A 23,540-nucleotide genomic window follows, 5' to 3' on the forward strand; every position below is an offset into this window, starting at 1 on the left:
TAGAAATAAACCAGCTTCTTGGCTACTGTTAAAATAGCTATCAAATAAATCTGCCAAATCTAAAATAATGGTGTTGATATTCATGGAAAAGTATTTGAACCCACAGGCCCACAGTATTAACAATAAAGTAACTAGATAGGTAAAGACATCTCTGACTGGAGTTGGAAATAGAAACTCCTGAGGTTTCAGCTCCCCAACCAAGTTTACGTAAAGCAAGTAGCTCCAGCAATCTGAGTTCAGGACTGAGCATATGTAAGAAATAGAAGAAATGGAACAGAAGTTGGTCAGAGCAGATGGAGACTCACTCTCATATGAGATTTGCTGGCTTAAAGACAAACATACTAATGAGTTTTCCCTACTAGAAGTCAGTATTGATAACAACAACAAAAAAATGAACTTCCTTCCCACTTCACAATTTACCACCTGCCTTCCGAACATTGATTCCCTACAACAAAGCTGTTGGGGTAGGTATTACTACCTTACTCTGGATAAGGAATCTGAGGTTCAGGGCAAGCTCAGGGACTTAACCAATGATGACAAAGCAGCTGGCTTTAGAGCCGGGTTCCCGGGGAGCCTTCTGAATGGAAGACCCATACATTGGAATTCACTGTGCTGTTTCCTCAGCCTGGACTTAAGAGCAAATTCTCCTCCTGTTCTGTCTTAACCTTTATCTAAACGATGTAGAACACATGAATTATATGAGAGAAAATTTTCTTTCTGCCTAAGCCTTAAGATCCACCTTACTTTCCTATTTCCTAAGCAGAAAAGGGAGTAGAATCCCATTCATTTACATGGGATCTGAAAGAATTAGGTGACATACTTTTCTACTTCCAGGTCACAGAATAGAGCTGGTTCAAATGTACACTGTTATACTATTATAAAATGAAAACTCACCTACTTTGCAAAACTTTGATGCTTAAGCATCAAACAAAATAAGCCTACTTTGTAAATGGTAAAGTATGCAACTAATTTAGTTTTTGAAAGTGTAATGATATAAATTTTTCAAACCCTCCAAATATTTCTGTGGATATTAAATTATATGCTTTTATTAATCTTAGAAGATGTCTATAAAAATCATACTAACTTAAAATAATCATTAATCAAGAACTGGCTGAAAAAATTGTTTTTCCTCTTTTCTCTAGTTTAGGTGGAAGTATTTGGTGTTACAAAGCTAGGATATTAATTTGCTGACGGTTTCAGTCTGAATTCTGCTGTCTCCTCACCTCTCCAGGATGAATTATGCTGCAGACCTCTGTAAATGCAACGCAGCAAAAAACCACATGTTAGCCATCAGGGTGGAATTTTTTGTTCTGGGCCACGGAGGGGCTACCCATCAGTGCATAAAGGTCTGCCCACCTGGCCTTTTGGATCATAGTTCAGGCACACAATTAATTCATTATGAGGTAAGTCACAGCTTGCTTTTGAACTAGTCTTTCCAGCTTTGGAGGTGAATGTCCTGTCACTGACCTGAAGAAATACCTCTACTCTTTCAAACTCCATTAAATCACATTTCCTTCTGTTTTTTTTTTTTTTTTCCCTACTAGTGGGGGTGGAAGGAAAGGTTTGTAGAGACAGAATATGTTCAACAATTAGCTGAAAAGCTGGGGCATCTAAACAGATATTTTTCAGAAAAGGTTTTAGGAGTAAAACAGATTAAATAATATAAGCAAATTCTTTTATTTACATTCTCCACTGTGTATATTTTGAAATTTAAAGACAAGGTCACACAATCTGGGATGTGCAATTATTTAACAGGTTTTTTAAAAAACCTGAAGTAAGGAGAAAAATCTCACTTTTTTCTATTTATTTCCAGTCTCGTATATATATTTATTTCTTGGTTGTTTCTTTATGTTGTACTAGGTACTGTATGCATAAATTTGTATTTATAATGAAGGGATATATAAATATATCTTCCTCTCTAACAACAAACCATGTCCCCCATCCCCTTCCTACCTCCTGAGAGGTAAACACCGTGCTAAATTTTGTGTTCATCACTCCCTTGCATTTTTAAAATATACTTTTACTACATATGTTTTTCTGAACAAAATATTACACTGATGTTTCTGAACTTAAAAAAATACTATCAAGCTGTAAGTGATCTTCTGCACCTTTTTGCACTAACAATGCATTTCTAACAATCATAAATGCTGTTGAATAAATGTAGTTTAGTGTGTTGTTTTCGTTTTCCAAGGATTCAGAATTCATCCAGAACCTATTTAGAACCCAGATCCTTAAGCGTTTCTGCTACTGAATCACATTCTTCAAACTGAGAGGAAACGGAAATGTAAAGTTTTTAGAAGTATTTGTGACCAAGTTGTTCTTTTTTTTGGAAATTGATTAAAAGTTTGCAAATAACTGACTGATACTGAAATATAATTGCACTAACAGAAATACAATACCTATAACCAATTGTTCAAGAATTCCACTTACATCTATGGCCACAGATATATGTGAAGTATTTATTCCATCTGGTATCATGTTTCAGAAAGAAAAATGAAAAAGAGAAAGAGGGACACCAGAATGGTAAGAAACAGGAAAGAGATGGAGGACTGGAGATAATGTAGAGGCTTGAATTGTTATTCTTCAAATAGCTGAAAGATGATCATAACCATCTATCTATTCTGCTCATTTTCCTTGGAAAACTGAGGGAAAATTTTTAAATCCTGAATGAATGTATGTATATTCCTTTAGAAAGGATTTACATTTGCTTTTCCAGATATCCAGGACACTCCAAATCTGGGGCACTTTAAACCAAATTAAGAGTTTGACGTTACATAAATCTGGGCTACAACTTTACACAAGAACTAGTTTTTGATCACTTCTCAGGGAGAGTCTGGCCCTGCCCTGGTCTGCATCAGGACACCTCTGGGGAATGAGGGACTCACCAGTGTAGCACAGATACTGGTCTTTGGCATCCTGGCTTATTGTCTGGATGCTCTCCTATTAGATTAGCCTCTTTGGTCAGTACAGGGCTTTGCCTCCTCTCTCCTGAGTTACGTGAGGCCCTGAAATCCAAAACTCACGACTCAAGTACACAAACGTCCTCAGAGCAAAAGTGACTTCACTGGCTTTAGTCCTTTCCTTTATTGGGATAAGCTCTGAATTTCTGTTTTCAATTATATTTTGGCCTGATAATTTTATAATTTATAAATAATCTGTTATAAGCATATGTGTATGAAATCATAAACACAGATTTTGGCATAATGTACAGAAGACATTTCTATCAGTTAAGCTAACTGTCTAAAATGAACTAGGTTGTCTCAGGAGACAGTGAAGTGAGTCCCCTTTAATTAAGAGTGTTCCAGTGGAAGTTTCACAACCATATAACAGGAAAGCTATACAGATGAGTCAAGAATCAGACATTTATTTGATCAGTCCCTTTCAGCCCTGAAGTATCATAACTATAAAATACAAGGGAATAAGCATGTCAGTTATACATGAGAAGTTACTGCACCAGCGTTCCCTGCTCAGAGCAGTGCATGGTAAGGAGGTGTTATAATGACAGAAAATAAACCTTAAGAATGTCTATTAATTGATGGTGACTTCAAAACAGCAGATCCCATAAGAGTGGCTGTTTCCAGACTGCTGCCTTTGCTTAGCCTCATGCAGAAACTACTTGGACAAATTCTTACTGATGCCCAAGTTTACTTTCCTCTATCCCTCTATCACTGGTTTCAATAAATCACATGCTGAGAAACAAATGTTAGTAAAGTTGACTGCACACAATCAGAAAAAAAAATCATGTGTTATTTCAGACCAAATTCCTTTAATATTTCGTTTTCCAAGGATAGAGTTCATGTCTTACTTATCTTTATAGCCCCACTGTCAGGCAAAATGACTGGCGTATAGTAGGTCCTCAACAAATGTTTGCTTAGTGGAGTTCTGTGTTCCTTGAATATGATACTCCAACTATTTTTCATTTCTCTTCAAGTCAAATATATAAAACCTGCCTTTCTGGGCTGTTCTTCTGAGAGGTCTGCATGAAGGTTTTTTACTTACTAATGGGTCTCCTTCCATCAGAATAACAAAAACCAAGAACCAAGCAAGACTTCTGAGTTGCACAACTGCTGGGCTGTGTATATTCAGTATCTCTAAGAGTGGTTTTTTTTTTTTGAGGATTACATTTCAGTATTTCCAAACCATGATCAAGTTTACTCAATTCCACACATTACAAATCTATAAGAAAAATAACTAAGAACAGGTGTCTTTCAACTTCAATTCTGAAATACCACTTCGTTTCAGGGGGCTCATCAAGGACTTAATTTTTTAAAGAATCAAGATAATAAGAGCCTTACCTCAGCATGAGGAGTAGGTGGCAAAACGGGAGTCTCATTTTCAGTAACATTTCCAGTTGGCCCGTTGTTTGGTGAACTGGGACCAGACCCAGGCGAACTGCTACTGACTGAGGATTCTGAAAAAACATTGTGAAATACAAATACACTCATGAGAAACATACAAACTGTAGTTACATTCTAAGTGATTAATATACAGCAGCAGACATTGGTTTGTTTCCCCTACATGAATGACAAGCCCCATCTCACTAAAAAACAAAACAAAACAAAACACCTCCCCCCCAAAACCAAAAACAAAACCAAGAAACCGGGAAAATCTTTGGAACATTCCTGAATTTTCATACTAATTTTCTCCCTTTGCTTTCACTGCTAAAACTATAACATACTAGTCAATAATTTCTAGAGAAGTAGAGATTTCCAGTTAGAGAGGATTGTGGAAGCTTTTGATTAGGAAAGAAAATAAAGAAGGTATTCCTCTCTTACTTGCTCTTGAGCTACCATAAAAAATAACAGAAATAGAGAAAATGGGCTTGCATAGTTCATAAAAACATGCCTTCACCATAGGAGGCCTGGAGTCACTCCTGTTGTGTGTGGGAAAATTGCTTACAGGCTGTGTTATAAACTGCTCTTTATTTAATCTACTTAGGCTATACTCTGTTAAAGCACATCTCAGTCAAAGTTGCATGAACAAAATACAATATAAAGTTTGAATGGTCTTGTATAGCATCATCTAATCTTAACTCTACTCAATTTATTTTCTAGAAGGTAGGAAGTTGCCTAAATTTAGTTTGTTAAATTTTAAACACCAATACAACAAGAAACTCATTTTAGCAAGTTAGATAACAGCAATATAGATCATCCCTGTCATCTTCAGACGTAACATTCACACACCTTTCAACTTACAAATTAATGCACTTTCTAAAATACCTAATTAACAAAATATAAGCTTTTAGTTCCCAGAAATACAGCTGAGAGGTCATGTTACAAGCCTTGGCAAATTCTCTCTTGAGCTCTAATCGATTCCTTATCACCTTCCGTAGGTCATTCACTTCAACATTCTTCTAGGGGCATCCTTACACCTTGTCTACTCAGTTCTGCACAAATGTTCCTGTCTCATGCTTCTCAAAGACTGACAAGTTCTGGTATGTTTTCCATCAGTGATTTTTCTTGCTCCCTCATGATTTTGTTATCCACACTCTCCTTTCCCATTTCAAAGTTAAAGTATTTCTCTTCCATTCCCCTCTACAATGCTAGCACATTTACTCTCAACCATGACCCCAACTGCTTTAGGACGTTGCTCCATCAAGTAATTTGAATCTCCAGGCCCTCCTTCTCCACTGGCTTGTCTCTCTAGTCTGAAAGCAAGCTAATAACTTGCTTTTACAATGTCTATTCGTTCCTTCAGAACCTAGCAATCTAGCTTGCTCACTGTGGACTGCAACTGTTCTCTCACACTCCCCCAAATTTGAAGGCTTTTGACAAAACAGTTCTCATTCTCCTCATCCTTTCCAATAAAATTCTCCACCTCCATGTCTGTTTTTCCATCTCTCTGGCTTCTCCTCCTTCAACCAATTCTTAAATTGTAGATAATCACCTAAATTTGTGGCTTTATCCCTTTTTTAGTTCTGTTGTCAAAATCACTCAAAATTATGATATCAACTATCATTTTTAAGCAGAATACTTCCATGAAAGTTATATTTCTTGTCTTTACTTCTCATAAGTTATTGCTTGAATCCCTTTGGAAGGCTGGACATATTCCAACTGTTTACATGTGTATCAAATTCAATGTATTTTAATATTAAATGTGACCTGTTTATCTCTGTTTATCACTACCCTCTGAGTCATTCTCACTCCCTTTCTAACTCCAAATCTAATTGGTTACTAGGTCATTTTGTTTTCTTCTTTACTTTATTTCTCATCTACTTCTGACTACAATCATTTCAGTTTAATCCCTCAGCCCTCCTTATTCTCTTATGAACTATAGCAAAAGTCTCCTAATATTTCTGAATTGCTACAGTAGTCTTCCCAAACTTTCCTTAAACTTTTGCCAGATGGATCACAGTGGGACAACTTTCACCATGTCCCTCTGCTCCAAAATGGAGCCTAACATTATTTCCTACTATTGCCCTTTCTGAACTCTGCACTCGGTCCAATTTAAGTCACCCACTCTCCGTATGTGCCACTTTCCCACCTCATGCCTTTCTGTCCTCTTTTTCCTCCACCTACTTCATTGCATGCCCAATCCCACCTCTAGGCTCAAAGCTTGGCTCACACACCATCTATTCCCATGCACGGGAGCTCCCAATTTGCAGGCTACTGTAGTTTACCCTTCCTTTTTTGATATTTCTCTACTCAGAAATGCAGTACCAATGGAAAGAATGTGAGACTGGCGACAGAATTCTAATTCTGCCACCTACTTACTGTGGAATTTCATCAAGTTACTGGTTGATTCAGTAACATTCTTAAACACATCTTGCTTACCACCTTTTGGTCTATGTATCTTGCTTACGTTTTGATTAATCTACTTTTTATTTTTGCCTCTTTCTTGTTTATTTTTTTTTAACAAAGAAAATGCACATTAAAAAAATCCTTCAGGAATTATTTCCCCCTGGACTCCTAACTCTTGTCTTTCATCTGTGACTGCACACCGATCTCTCATTAATGTCCCATTTCCATATCCTAGCTTAAAAAAATAAAAACAAAAACTATTTTTTAAACATTCTGTCTTATCAATTTAAAATTATGTTCTTTATATTATTTTATGTAATATTCATACAGAAGTATTTCTTTATGTAGAAATCACTATGATAAGCACTAGAATTCAAGACAACAAATCCTTTAACAGGATTCTACATCACACTGGGTAGGGTCTGAGAGGGGAGGTAACAACTGATTTTCTGGGAACCCAGAGAAAACCTCAGAGAAGAAATAATATTGCCACTGGGGCTTGAAGAAAAGTAGTTCATGAAGTGGGGGCAGTGAAGCGAGAGTGGAGGAGAAGACACTGCGGGCACAGGGATGTGCCAAGACTTAGAATTTTAAAATAATGTGGCTTTTCTGGGGAGAGGGGCAGAAAACTCTTGCATTTGAAAGAGGAAGGTGACAAGGGGTTCCCATGTCAACTATTGGGAGGAGAGAGGTTTGGAAAAAGCAAACACTGGAACCTCTGAAACAGGAAAGGTAGAGAGACGTAAGAAAAGAAAAGCAAGAGCAGTTGAACTGGACGATGCTATGGTGCTCTCTGACTGGACAGCAAAAGTAATCGGTGTTAAGATTCAAATAAAGCTCACCCTAATTACATGAAACTTGGTGGAGAAAAGGGAAGGATACAGGCGAAGAAAGCTGTCTGTCCACCAGTTCAGATCCTCCAGAGACATTTAGATTAATTGCAACATATCAGTTAAAAATATCTACCAAAGCATCCACAAGTCCCAGCTCACTGAGTAGAAATGTGTGTCTAATAAATGCACAGGTCTTTCTGAATGCACATTATTTCCTTAGATAGAAGGGGAGTTATTACCTCACAAAATTAGAAAGAGAAAATTACGATATTTCACAAATAAAGAATCCAGAGTAGAACTCTAGCAAATCATAACCCTTATTAATGAGAATTAATAATTGCTTGGATAAGTATCGAGCTAAATTTCCACTGAAGAAAGAAAAAGTGACTGTGGGAAAAAAGTTATGATTAAGGAAAAAACATTAATAGGAAAATAAAAAAGAACATTAGAATAAAGAAATATGACCTTAGGTAATAAGATTCTAAATAAAGAAACAAAAAAGTAATGCATGTTTTTCTACTTTCTTCAAGTTTTTCTGTTATGAGAGAACCTATTCTCTCCAATTGGGAAAATCAACTATATCTGGTTAGTCAATTGGTACATTCATTGTTTTTTACATTCATTAAAACAGATTCCCTCCCCAACTCCCCACTCCCATCAAGGACCTCTATTATGAAAACTTACTTCATATTTTTACTTTCTGATATACAAATAAGTTTCTTGAAAAGTCTGTAACTCTAAATTTATAATTCAATTGGTCTAAATTAGTAATCATATTTGATACTGGAAAATAAACTCTAGTAAAATATTTATTTATTTGTGTATTTAATATTTCTTATCCCTCAAGAGAAAATTTTCCCACTAACATTTTTCCTCAGATAAACATATTACTCCATCAGGACTGAATAGGAGACTAAACATTTTTTCCCCTGAAGAGCCTGTCAAACTACCAAGTCTCATTAGTATTCTGTACTTTTTCACCTCTACTTCCACAATCTTCTCCATACTGTCTCCCTAAACTAGACACTATCGTGATCAAAGAAGATAAAGAAAACAAATAATTTTTAAAAACCTGCTAAGAATAAGATCTGAAGCTGGAGAAATAATACCAACTGACTACACTGGTGGAAGCAGAATTTTCCTCGGGAATGGGGGAAAATGGTTGTAGATTTCCTTCTCTTTACTGATGCAACCAAAGGAAATGACCAGATACAATGCACAGCTCTAAGTAGGTACCCAATGAACAGTAGTCAGTGTTATTATTTTGGCTAGCTTTTTAGTTCTTGTATCCCCAGGTCTTCTCTAATTTCAGACCAGGTACAAATGGGACTAGAGGGCTTTGTAAGACATCAGGTTGAATTTCCTAACCTGTTCACCCTACCACTAACCAGGCAGCTAAAAAAATAAGAACTCTTCCATTTGAGACTAGTGAAAATGACAGTTTCTTTCCCTTCATAAAAGGCAATATATCCCCCTTCTGCCATAAGTCCCAGTTCACTTGTAAACACATAAAGTCATTTATGAGTTCTGTAAATTTGTTGAAAAGTCAAGGTTTTGCTGCTCCACGTGGTTTAATTTTCCCAGATGTATTTTGTACATTCATGTCTGAGTATGGGGGAAATGTTCTTTTTGGACCTCCCTCTGCTCATTTCTGATCAAATTTCATTAAAAGTTATATTCTCCTGGTTGGCATTCCCAAAATGGACTGCCTGTTTCTGAAAAGATGAAGGTGAGCTTTGGCATTCCCTAGTTCTGCCCGGGTTGACACACAGTCCTGTTTTTCATTCATTTCCTGTTTAACACAGTTGGTAAACGCATGGCAAGGTTGACCGAACTACTTGTGAGTTTCCAATATAATTCCCTTTCAAGAACTTTCTCCTTAAAATAGCTTTTAATACACAACAGGTATATTTATTCTAAACTAATTTTTTTCATTCCTACCAGCAGCAGTTTTTAGTGTGTGTCTGCCCACTCCTCAATTACCTGTCACCTCAAACATTCGCTTCTTGAATGAAGTGACAACATTTCCATCCTTCCGCCTGAGTAAGGGGCTGCTTCTCCTCTCTGCCACTTTCTGTTTTAACCTGGACCGCACCTTCAAGTTGGGCTCAGAGGCTGGGGATTGAGACAAAGAAAATAGGTAAAAATTAAAAAATGGAGAGCCAGCTGCTTCTGTGTGTAAAAAAGGGCTCACCCTTTTCTTGGTCCCTTCTCTTCTCAAATTAAAAACCCAAGCATGTAAATAAGGCATTGACTATAAATTAATTAAACAGACAAAGGTCATAATTACTTTTATGAAATGTGTGAAGTGCTTTTCTACTTCTCTAAATGTAAAGAGAAAAGGGAGCAGAAGTATGTTTTCTCCCTATTTTATCTAGCAGAATTGGGATTGTTAATGGGAAGTTAAATGACTAAGTATGTTTGGGTCTGAGTAAGATTTATTATACTTCATTGTCAGTCCTTTTAATTCTCTCCAGGGTGAAACTCAATAACCACAAAAACAGTACCCTAATGTGATTTTAGAGATTCTTGCCTGACTTCTGGTAATAAGAAGACACCTCTGCAGCACATAATTTATGTCTAGTTCTGACTCCTGAAATATTTCTTTGTCAGTAGTTTTTAACCTGAAATCCTGGGAAAATGCACTTGGTAAAATAACACAAAATCAAGTAGAATTGCTATGAATAAAACTTTCTATACAATGAGTGTACAATTAATTAGAAAGGAAGGGTGGCCAAGTCTTAGAATTAAAGTTCTGGGTTAGGTTATATGCTACAAAAATATAAATGTACATTATTAATACCTATGTTACTATTTGGTTAAATTATCCTAAATAGTGATGCTCTAGAATTGGTCATTATTTATTAGGTTTTTAAGTGATTACACATCAGAAGAATGGAAACACTGGATTGAGTCTGTCTTGGAAATTGATGACGGTGATGGTGGTGGTGGTGATGATGATGATGATGAGAAGGATGTTTCTGATGACAAGTAACATTTAAATAGTGATTATTATGTTCCACTATTGTCCTAAACACTTTGTCAGTTTAAGTTTTTAGGCCAGAAAAAAATCCATGTGGAATAGATTCTATTTATACCTTGATTATATCATTGAGGAAACCAAAAAACAGAGAGGGTAAGTAACTTGCCCAAAGTCACAAAGGTAAAAAGGGTTGAAGCCAGGATCTGTACCCAGGTAACCTAGTTCAACTTTAACCTTCTAAATACTGAAAATACTGCTCCATCTCTTTTCCTTATGTAAGAACACCAAAACAATGATGAAATTGCTTTTCCAAAGCATTGTTAATTATCTACATTGGATACAATGTTACAGTGTGGCTAGAATTTTGGATCAGTTAAAATACTTTCTTGGTGAAGGAATTTTATAATTCTTCCAGACTACAGAGGGTATCAAAACTAGAATTTATAATCGTATATTTGTTTGTTTTTGACTTTAAATACCTATACTTTAGTTTCTTCTTTGTTTTCTTTTTCCCTTCTCTTTAGCTCTACCTTGGACTGAGAACCCTAGATTTTCTTGGAACTGGCCAGGTGAAATAAAACAAGTTAATTTTTTGTGTGTTGTATACCTGATTTTATGCCTGAATAAACTGAAAACATTTTTTTAAATGGGGGCCTGAAAATTTCATAGAAGTGGAAAATGGGTAGGAGGGGTGGGCAGAGATCAGGACTGCGTACAAGAAGCTCAGTGACTAGAGGCCTGAAATGTCTCACTTCCTGGGCCTTCCACCCTGAGGCAAAGAAGGGAAACCTCTGCAGGAAGAATTAAGGTTCTTGGCAGACTTTTCAAGAGTGTCAACCCATTTTATCTTAGTAGAGAGGGCTGACTCTGAATTACTAGCATCCAACTCACCCATGATTAAAGGGAAAAAAATGGAATTGTATTAATTTACCTAGATTCCACCCCCATATATGTTTATTTTAAAATGCCTTTAAGAACACCAATTTTTGTCTTTGAAAAGGTTTAGCCTAATAAATATATTCCATCTATAACCCAGATAGGAAAAAATGAGGAATCCCTATGTGCTAAATATACTGGTATCTGCTGTCACCTTGCTTATCATCCTAAGACAAAAATCACAGATTCTCAGACTTTGATCTAGACAAGACTTTATGAAGCCTAGTGGATTCAATGCTACAGACAGGCTCTCTGGAGGGAGTAAATCAACGGATTGATTGCTCACTTGGAAAGGTGGAATGCAACAGGCACTGTGCTTTCAGCAGGAATATGTGGAGTTGGGTCCACAAGGCACCACTTCCCAGGTATGAAATTTCCAGTGAGACTTCAGTGCTTTCTGAGCCTGACTCTTCATTTGTGAAACATGAAAATCTAACTCCTTCCTCATCTCACTGAATTGTGGCCACTGGACTAGATACCTGAGAATAACTATGAAGATCCAGGTATATGCAAAAGGGAAGACAAGGTTTACAGAATTTTTACTATTGCTACTACTGCTGGGGGGGTACACAGCTAGGAATGACAGAGCCAGGACTGGGCCCCAAATCTCCTATTCTCAGTCCAGTCCTCCTCCTTCTCCTGACACATTGCACCAGCTGGGACCGAGTTTCTGCAATCAAGACAAAAATGTGCCAACAGCTTGCAAAAACAGCATATGCCATTTAAACATTCTATATGAAACCTAAAATTCCATAAGCTTGTCAGAAAAAAAAGACTTTTCAGGTTGGCAGATAGCTTTCATTCCTACGCATGTCTATTTGAGAATGGGCTGCATATATAGCTCTTAAATTTCTTTCCACGGTCAACATAAAAATAGTGAACATCAGAATAGGAATGAGAACTGGGTTCTGGTTTTGCATCTATCAGCTACTATCAGTCAGCTCATTCATGCAAATCAGCTAGGAAAATGCCTTTGTAGTGCATGGAGTGAAATAGATGTGCTTTAAATGCCTGCTTCCCTCATTAGGGATTTGGATTTGGATTAATTATTTTGTATCTTTAAATCTCAGTTTCTCATGTTAAAGTGGAGATGGGTTCCCCCCGTTTTTGTTTTGTTTTTCTCCTTGTGCCCCAACAGATTCCACTTTCCTTCTTTCTCTGAACTCATGGGACTGAATCCTGGGGTTGAAGCTCTCTAGTCCTTTGTGGGTTGGATTTCATTTGGGCTCAAATTACGGGTAGAACTGTCTAGTGACCAAAGAATGAAGGAGTTAGAGACCCGGGATTCTATGCTCTCTCTGGTACAGTGCTGCATCACTGGGTAGAACCTTTTCTCCCCCTGATTTCATCTCCCTGTAAAGGTCTCTGCTTCACATTTCAGTCTTCCCAGCACTCCAGGGGCATTATTTTCTCTCCTTGCTTCTTCAGCCCTAGGGGTGGGAACGGCTTCTTGCTGTTGCTATTTTCTGGGTGCCTCAGTGTCCATAAGCAGCTGTAAGTAGTCTCTTCCTAAACAGTGTATGACCCATTCTATGTAGGCTCTGTTTTCTACCAAGATTCTGATTAACACAGTCCTACATATTTTGCAAAATTATTCTAGACTCAAATGAAATAATACCTAGTAGAAGATAAATCAGTGGGTTCTCAAACAGGAAAGATTCTGACACCAAGGGAACATTTGGCAATGTCTGGAGATATTCTAATTGTCAACATGGGGAGTTGTTACTGGAATCTAGGGGGTAGAGGTCAGGGATGCTGCTAAACATCCTACAATGCACAGGACAGCTCCTCACAATAGAGAGTTATCTGGACCCAAATGTCAATATTGCCAATTGTGAAAAACTTTGTGGTAATCAATCAGTAGATGGCAGTTGTTAATAACTGTACTACATTGGATGATCAAAGGAGATAACAATATCTGTTGGAGAGATTATCAGAGGATGTAGGAGAGTAAGGGAAGAAAGGAAAGACTACCAGAAATCAGGGACTGCTGCAGATAACTTAAATATTAAATATTTCAACATTTTATACTTAGAAATTTATTTTAAAATATTCAAATCAAAGCTAGTCAATTTCTATTGTTTACGAAGATGTGAAGAAAAATTTTCAACTTGGGGTAGGATAATATCTGAGGCACTGTGATATTTTCATCTTTATCAATTGAGGACAAAGCTTTGTAAAACTAGGAATGACTGATATTCTATAAAGTGAAGCATGTGTTTATTTCCTCAAAAGACAAAATATACAACTTTTCTAAGTAAAGGTCCAAATCCATTGGTTTTAGCAAAAACTTTCATTTGTATTTCAATTCTGATTTTGAGTCACCAGAGATATTAGTATCTCAGTGGTGAAGGCGAAGATTGGAATGATAGATAACCATCATTTAGTCCTTGCAATGCTTTGTAAATTCACTCCTAACATTTCAGAAACCCACACACCAAAGCTCAGCATGATATATACCCAAGCAGTAGAACTAATGACCTATTGTGCTGACTCAGTTTGCAGTTAAGAGTTAATTCCATTTTTAATGCTATGGTCTCCCCAAAGGCTGAAGACTTCCATTCCAGTGACTTAACTAATGGGATTAAAACCCTCAAGAGCCCAGAAAGAGATCACTAACTAGGGAGACATTCTGCTTGTATTTGAATGTATTTCATGCCTAGTTGCACTAATTGCCTTTCTATTTTTACCCCACACCCATCACTCTCTACATCTCAATTAATCGCAAAAACAGAAGGCAAGCTTCTAGTGATGTGTGTCCATCTGAATGCATTTGTCTGCTGAGATGAAAACATTGCCTGGAAAACTGTTTATCGTTATTTAAATTAAAATAATACTAAAGAGGACAGAACTAAACTCTTTTTCTCTTTCCATTTAAAAAAATGAACAAAGGAAACAGAACACATGTGAAGAATGCCTCATGAGCTAAATGTATTTGAAATCTTTCTTCTCATGCTGATCTACGGTGCAGAATGAACTGAGGTGTCAGAGGGTGTGAAAATAAAAAATGGGAAAGAAATGTGTAAAGTTATGTAGCAGAAGCTCAGGTTTAAAAATTAGGATTCCAAGGCACAGTAAGTGACAAGGCCCAGACTTGTCATTTCACTAAGAGATTGGTGTGTTGGAAGTGTACGTGAGTGTGTCATTTTTGCACATGTACACACATATAAACACAAAAACTATCTTTTCTAGAAGCAAACAGGTCTCTGACACAGAGACCAGACTCAGATTTCAATACTAACTTTTTCAGATACTAACACCTAGCAATCTTGGGTGGGTTTTGTGATCTCCATGAGTCATTTTGTCATCTATTATAGAGCAGTAGCAATGCCTCCCATATACCATGGTGGAAAACGAAAGGGGAAGAACCAAGTTCCAAGCTCAACTGGCTGGATATCATTAAAAAAGCTGTTGGATAGACTGAATAAATAAATGTTCAGTTCTGTCCACATATAAGACTAAGGAACTTATATTAAAATAAAACAAAACAAATAAAATTTAAAAAGTAGGGGGATAGAGGCTATAAGTGGTTTTGTGTAGGACAGTGTTACCTACAACAACAAAAATAACTATAGTCCTTTCCTGTTCATTCACTCAGTATATTTAAAATAACTTTTGGTTAATAACTGACTTTCCATATTTTCCTCACTTTTTTTTTTACTTGACTGCTTATAATTTCTGCTCTATTTACTCTATGTCTTAAACACATCACCATTTACTAAGAATGATTACTTACTGTGTGCATTTTCCCTCTGTTCCCTTTTAATCTTAACTTGTGAATATTCTTTACACCAATAATTTAGACAAAAATTCAATAATCCCATATTGTGGTATAAAGAAGTAGAAATGATCTTAAGGGAAAAAAGGAAGATGCTTCCATTGAGTAATGGCTAATAAATAATATTACTAAGATCATTATTGATCTACCAAAATTAAGTATGAGATTAATAAGTGTGTCTTTATATTAATGAATATTTGGGATATTCCACAGTACCATCTGCAGTGCACGTTTACAACTATAATCAGAGGTGAAACTCAGGCCCCCATCACTAGCCTCAGACCCCTTCTCTGGCACTGTCTATTCTTCTCTGCTGTTATACACATGTGTCAGATTACCCACTCAGTCTTTCTCTCTCCTGGACTTCTCCTGCTATCTCCCACCCACAAGGCTACCTTGGAGCTGCCATATCCAAACACTTGGTGTTAGGTCACTTGGCACCAAGCATGTATAAGCAATCATGCATTCACTCTATACTGAATGTCCTTCCTGAAGATTAGGTTTCCTGGAATAGTTCCTCCACAAGTCACTTCTCACTTTTACACTAGTACTACAGTATTCCACGTCATTTGTGAGCTGTTCAATCAAATAATCATTACAATTAAAAGACACTTTGGGGACACACATAAATTCTCTAATCCAGTTGATCTAAAGATACATGTTACTCTAATTCAAAAATTTCATAATTAGAAAAAGGCTATGTATTTTCAAAATTACTGTATTCAGAATAATATGATTTTTGGGGGGCTTGGACAACATGGATCTTTAATGTTATGAGTAAAATTTTATACATTTTAATATTGAGGAGCAAAATTTCCAGTCTGTTTTGAATTATGACCATTTAATGATATGTAATTCATACATAAAACCTTTTAAAAAATCATTTATTGGGAAATTTTAGCTTCTAATAACTAGCCACATTTATGGTAATATATAAATGCAATTTCCTAGAGAAATTATAATACTATTCTTTTTGATTCAAAAATACTAATGTAGGCATCTATCCATCCTTTTATTGAGAACATACCAAATATGTCTATTTGTTCAAAGAGAATTACTCTTTTTCAAAAATCACACTGGTAAATGTTACTCAATTTACCGTGCGGTCTTCTGAAAAGTGTTTACTTTATAGTAAAATTTATTGCTTTCTTCTGATTATACATGTTTGAAATTTTTAGAAATGTGACAAACTGAATATACCCTGCTAAAATGCTTCTTTTGTTTTGTATTTACAAAAGTATTTGAAAATGAGAATCATATATTTATGATTGCATCCTGTTTGCTCACTTAATAATGTATTACATGTCTTTTCTCAGTAATTATGTATTCCTTAAAATGATCACATTTATGATTTTTCTTTTAAAAATCTATCATGAATCTTTTTCTAAGCAATTATATATTCTTTTAAAAATATGTTATGTGGATATACCATATATTATTTAGTCATGTTTACATGTGAATATACAGTATTTTATTTAAACATTTGCTAACATTGGGTGTTTACGTGATCTACAATGTGTTGCTTTCAAAGACAACACAGTGGCACACATCATTGTGAATCTATGTGTACAAGTATGAGTATTTCTTTCCCCTCAGTGTAAACAGGAATTTAATTCTTAAGATCCTTACATATGCAAACAATAATGACAATAACTTTCTTTTGATCAGAAAAAAAAATCAATGGACATATAGGGCAAAGTGTATTACAGAGTCCTGGGAAGCAGCTCAAAGCAGCACAAGGAAACAACAGGGAGGTCCTGGGTAACAGGAGTTTGGCCTAGAATGGAAGGGTGGTTGTTCTGGGTGGGCATTTTCCCTCAGGATCCGTGGATGCTCCATCTCGTGAGCCAGAGCAGGCACTGAAAAGCTGCCCCTAGAGCTCTAAAGGCCAGAACAGGGCTCTGCGTTTCCTCAATCCGACAGTACGGCTCTGTGCTGAACCCTGCTCCTTCTTCCCTTTCCTCACAGGCTTTCTCCACAGTACCTCGTGCTCCGCTGGCTTAGTCAGCGCTTAGAAAACGTTCACTGAGTGAGTACACAAACCGCTACTCAATGCTGGGTTTTTGGTTTTGTGTTTAATACTAGGATAGAGGAAGAAATAACTACTTTTTAAAAATTTTTAATGACATTTAAAGTACAAATTATTTTTAACAGATAAGATACTTTAATCAAGCAATGTGATTCTGGACAGAAACAAATTATAAGTGATGAAATATTTCATCACTTTTTATAGTTAGAATTAAAACTTTCTATTCATTTGGTTCCATTTAATTAAATTTACTTAAAAGCTATTGAATAACAATATTGAGAACCAAGGTTGCAAGTTCCATGAGGACTGGGAACATGTCTAGTTGTATTTCCATTGTTTATTCAGCACTTATATGGCACCTACAACATAGATTAAACCCAGTTATTTATTGAATAAATGAAGCAATGAATGAGTGGGAAAAGGAGTGTGTTAAGTGCTGGGGCAACTGTCTTGGAAATAAAAGAGAGCCTTTTTCTCCTAGGCATGGTCTAGCAAGAATAAATGATAGACTGTGATCACTGCCATATGATAGGTGTAAGCAGAGTGCTGGGGCTGTAAGCAGAGATTCATTTGCCTTGAGGGGAAATCCTGGGGGCTGAGAGAGATTCTGACTTGCAGAGGTGGGAGGGAAGTGCAGTTCTATGCATAGGAAAGAAACTTGTCCAGAAGATGCTGGCAAATTCAAGGGGTGGAGGTTAAATATGCTAGCAGGGTGGGGAAAGGTTACTAAATGGAAGACAAGGCTTCAAAAATAAATATCAAGCAAAATTTAGCTAAATTATGAAATACTAACAGCGGCTATTCTACCTGTATCTTCAAACTCCTTCTGTCTTCTGGCTTTCTTCTCAGCATGCAGACATGCTCAGATCTTTCCTATTCAAATAAAAATAAGCCCTCCTGAGATGTAGACACTATTAGCTACTCTCTGCATTTACACTTTAATTCACAGTCAAGGTTTTTTTTTTCTTCAAAATAGCCTTACACTTGCCACCACCACATCCTAACCTCAAACCTCAATATGGCTCTAACTCTTCACTGAAATTACTCTACCACACATAACACTCAGAACAGTAAATGCATTCATTAATTTTGTGTCTGTCCTCAGTATTTAGTAACTACATAGACTCATGGTGGGTCTCAGTAAACAACTGTTGTATGAATAAATGCATGCTTGCATGTATCCAAGCATGAAAAGAAACTTAGTTAAAAAGCTGGGTATCAAATGTTGTTGAGAAAGAGAACGAGCTGAACTTCTCTAATTTCTAAGAATTTCTTGATACTGAACTTTATGGCAAAAGGTCTTAGAGATCAGATGTGGAATGCAGAAGGAATTTCATTTTTCTGGCAAGCATCAAAAATACCATATTTTGGAGTTAAGGAAATTCACATCCCATACAGTCTAGAATATCTTCATATGTTAGTTCTTTTACATGCTTTAATTTTTCAAATATAAACTACTTTATTTACCTAAGCAAAGATAAACTTGGAAAACCCATGTTTTGAAAATATTGCAAAATTTTGAATTGTTGCTTAAATAAAATAAACTAGATTGGAAGCATGTTTCAATCTGCTTCAATCCAGTTTCTAAATAATGTTTTTAACCTACAGCCTTAGGGTTTCTAAATAAAGTCTTATATCTGAACTAGCATTTCGCAACATAAATAACATACAACTTTGGAGGGAGTCTGGATTTATAGATATATTTATATCTCCTTTCTAAAAGTTCTCTTGAATTCTAAAATTTCATACTTAAACTTTAAAATTAATTACTTATATTAATCATCTTTCAGAGTTATGTGTATAAACATCAGTGTGAACTGATTTCATGACAGGGTAAGGACCATCTTAGTAGGTGAGATCTGTACAGGAAGGCACTCATGCTGGGACAGCATCCATTTCCTCTCAGAAGACAACCTTCTAGTCGGTGTGGTGTGGTCTAGAAAACTAACACCTATCTCCTGGTTAACTCCCTGGGCATCACCAGGAAATCTAATCTTTATTATATGTATTTGTGCTCTCAGCATGAACTTAGCTGGTTATATTCGTAAGTCTGGAGTTGTTTTCTAGTCTTGACTGTACCACTAACTATGTGATTTGGGTAAAGTATTATTCAATGTCTCTGGCCTCAATTTTCTTGCCTGAAAATGTGGACAATAATACCCATTCTTTTGACTTTAAAGAATTCAGGATTGATTAGAATGATAAAAAGTAAACCGAGTAAATCACTAATTTTAAAAGCCACAAAACTTATTTTCTTCAAATATATGACTTTCAACATTTTGTCTCTAATGTTTATCTGAAAATTTTCAGTTCATTCCCATTAAACTATAAAAATCATTCTCTAGCTGATTCCCTTTGTTTTTTTCTGACTTGCCCAGTCATGGACATTTAAAAGCAGTCACTCCTACAAAATATTACTGCAAATTAAATTCTCAAAAATTCGTTCATAAAGAATCTTCCTATATTTTAAAATACCTAAAGAGATGTATACTAGCTCCTACTTTATTATATATATTCATTTATTCATATAAGACAAATTTATTCAGTGCCTAATATGAGCTCTTGGAAGATACTGGGGCTACAATACCGAACGAGCTCTAGATATTACCCTTAAGAAACTTCTCAGCTAAGTAGAGAATTTCAATTTTCATATTAACATATATGCACAGAGATCTGTCCAGGTATATTTGGGCATATGTATTTGGCATAAAAAATGTAGTGAGTATTTAGGGTAGCCTGGTGGGTGACAAAAGGCACCAAGTAAAGCTTAACAAAGGGGAAGTACGTATCAGCTGAGCATTTAAAGATATGAATGAACTACTCAAGCATACACTTTAGGAAGAGCAAGGACCTGTGGAAAACCAGGTGTGAGTGGCTTGTGTGAGTGTGAAACTGAAAGCCTTGTTCATGGAATTGCAAACTGTCAGCCACTATTGAGACAAATGGGAATGAGGTGGTGGAGTGGGGAAAGGTAAGAGAGAAAGAAGGTGGGGGTGGGGGTAGGAGGAGAGAGTTCGTGTTTGCCACGGGAGGTCTTTAGCCTTGACATAATAGAAGAGGTATTAAGTGACACGTAAGTAGGAGGATAGGAATACTAGATTTAACTTTTTAGGACAGAGGGTTAGCTGGACAGGAGTATGCTGAAATCAGAGAATGGGCAATAGCTGGAATGGGGAGTTAACTGAATGGGTATTGAACTACAACAGAAGACATGATAAGAAAGAGGAGGTTTAAGAGCAAGCAGTGATAGAAGCTGATGAGATGAAGGAGAACCAGTGGCCCAGTGTGACTTCCAGATTTTTGAATTAGGTCCCTATGGAGAAGGTGGCTCCATTAGTCTCTTTAGAGAATAACGTTGTTCAGCTTTGATTTAGTGACTTTCTGCTCAATCTTGTCATATACATATATTTTGATGTTTACTGCTATGTAGAACTGTTAGCTGCTTCAATACAGTTTCAAATCTTTAGGGGCAACCAGTCTTTCTAATCCTTCAAAATCCCTTGAAATACAGCCAGTTGCCATGGATCAACAGCACCAATGACAAGGGGTTGGCAAAGACTTCTGGTCAGCGTAAGTTTGTCCTCCCCCCCAGCTCAAATGCCACTTTGCTTCCTGTTCTTCTTTTCCTGTTTTAAAACTTCCAAGTCATTTGGGCAGGTCTTGTTATGATTTATTTTCCTTTGCAAGTTTTGATTTTGTAAACTCTATGGTTTTGGAATGTTTTTGGTAATTTACTTCTGCCTCAATGGAATTCAGTTTTATTATTTGTATCATAAATTTTCTTTATAATACATGTTTATAAGGAAACACTATACTTATCTATTTCAGAATGATGTAAAAGGCAATCTTTTGCCTTTGGATGTATCAAGATCACCCTAGGGCACTTCTCTAGACAGACCTTCAGTTAAACACCTATTATGCCAACTTTCTCTGGGTGATTGCATAAATTAACCTCAAGAAAACTTCAAATAAAATGGTACAGAAGTATGCTATAGAGGGTGGAGGGTATAGCCCAGTGGTACAGCACGTGCTTAGCATGCATAAGGCCCTGGGTTCAATCCCCAGTGCCTCCACTGAAATAAATAAACCTAATTATCTGTCCTTCCTCCCAAAAATAGCAAAACAAACAAACAAAACAAAACAAAAAAAAAAAAACCAACCCCAAAAAACAAAGTATTCTATAGAAAAAACATCCTATAAAAACTCTTAAGTCGTTATGGTAGAAAAAATAATGCTTCCAGGGCAAAGACGTCTACATCGTACTCCTCAAAACTTGTGATTGTCACTTTACATGGTAAAAAGAGAATGAAGGTTGCAAATGGATTTAAGGTTGCTAATCAGCTGATTTAAAGATAGGTAGAGTATCCTGGTTTATCCAGGAGGGCTCAATATAATCATGAAGGTCCTTTAAAAATATAGAAGAAAGAGGCAGAAGAGTGAGTATCAGAACAATGCAGTGCAAGAAAGACTCAACTAGTGATTGCTGGCTTTGAAGATGGAAGGGGGACACAAGCCAGAGAGTGTGGGTAGTCCCCAGAAGCAAGGAGATGGAATTGCTCCATGGCTTCCAGAAAGGAACACAGCCCTGCTGACACTTCAATTTTGGCCAGATGAGATTCATTTTGGATTTCTGACCTCCAGTATAATAAGATAATAAATATGTGTTGTTTTAAGTAACTAAATTTGTGCTAATTTATTACAGGAGCCATAGGAAGCCAATATAGCAATCTAATGAATTCCAACATTGGCATTGCTTTGAAAGTCTGAATATTCTGAAATATTGGTTCTGACTAAATTAGATTTTATTGAGCTATATTTTTTGTATTGTTTTTAGATAAGGAAGTAAGATATTAAACTATTAATAATATATGCCCATCACTTTACAAAAATACCAAGACAATTTGCTTAAAATTAGTATTTACCACCTCATCAGACATACTTTTCTATAAATGGTAAAGGTTTTATTCATATAAAAAGATCCAAAGAAAGAAACAAAAAGACAAAAATATAGCTTTTTTCTTTTAAATTTTTTGTTAAAGTTCCATAAGGGTGTGACTTAAGGATCATTTATTTTAACCCCAAAATGCTAAGAGTACTATGTCCATACTAAATAGACTCAATAAGTAAGCAATTTCCAAAACTCACTCAAGCGGGGACTTTTTTTTTTTTTTTTAACAGATTCCATTTGTGATATTAGGTTAGTAAGCCAAATAACAACTGTGTGATAAGGCCCATTTTTGCGAACCATTTCCCAAAAGTGCAATGTAAGTAAAAGGAGGGGGAAAACAATTTAAACCTCTCACTAGCCACTTTCAAAACATAATTAAAACATTTTAACCTTTACATGTGATATTTAAGGTATGAGATACAATTTTAGTCTCCTACAACTTAATCAGCTTAATATAAAATGGAACCTTCCATCTGGTAAATCAATTTAACAGACATAATTGTGCCCCACCATAACTCAATAAGACACTAAGGAAAACCATTGAAATGCTATTTCCTTTTCTTTAGAAGAGAATTATATACAATTTCAGCATGCTTTGCATTTCTAAAAGTTAAAGTCAACAGGGAGGCATCACACTCCTTTACGTGAGTTTCCCATGAGAAAATCAACAGCAAAATATAAAGCTTGTGCTGTTATTCATGAAACACTCCTTAATACTAACTTGGCTTTAACTAGAACATATTATCTGGCAGCTAAAACCTTTAATTAGAGTTGTGGTTTGCACAGATTTTCACTGAATTCATGTTGTATAGGGGCTCAAAGAACAGCATTGTTTTTCTAACCAGTTGATTCTATTTCAGGTGGTTTAAATGTTGTACTGGAGATAGGGGCAGAAAAAGGGGAATGTTGCTCTGATTCTCATTTTATTGGCTTTAATTATGATTCAACATTTCTGAACGAGTACTAACAGCAGTTAGACAAGAGAGAGAATGAGACACTCCTTTTAATGAATATTTACTGAACACTTGCCCTGTGCAAGGTTGTATACTAGGTATTATGGAAGGAAAAAGTACATCAAAAAAGAAGAGAAAGAGCTGGTCATGAAAAAGATCTTAACTCGGTAATGGACTAGACAAGAGGAGAGAGAAGATGATGGAGCCAAAGCGGAATCCAACGGTCAGCTCTGCATGATTTGGGGAGAGGTATTAGCAGAATTGAGGAAATCAGGAGGAGGAACAAATCTTGAGGTGGAAGATGGGAGAGTCAACTTTTAAATCTGGTATATTAAAATAA

General features: G+C 36.1%; 1 protein-coding gene across 5 annotated transcripts in view; it reads right to left on the bottom strand.

Annotated features, from left to right (window-relative positions):
• The window catches only part of HDAC9 (histone deacetylase 9), a 682,621-nt gene that overhangs the window by 325,336 nt on the left and 333,745 nt on the right, over positions 1-23,540 (bottom strand). For 3 of the 5 annotated variants that reach the window (XM_064487519.1, XM_064487518.1, XM_064487520.1), the window contains one exon: positions 4,296-4,411. In XM_064487519.1, coding sequence (XP_064343589.1) covers positions 4,296-4,411 — 116 coding nt within the window. Of the gene's footprint in view, positions 1-4,295; positions 4,412-9,556; positions 9,689-23,540 lie in introns of all 5 variants that reach the window. The other 2 variants (XM_064487516.1, XM_064487517.1) reach the window with 1 other exon arrangement.

Source organism: Camelus dromedarius, chromosome 7 (genome assembly GCF_036321535.1).
Source record: "Camelus dromedarius isolate mCamDro1 chromosome 7, mCamDro1.pat, whole genome shotgun sequence".
NCBI lineage: Eukaryota > Metazoa > Chordata > Mammalia > Artiodactyla > Camelidae > Camelus > Camelus dromedarius.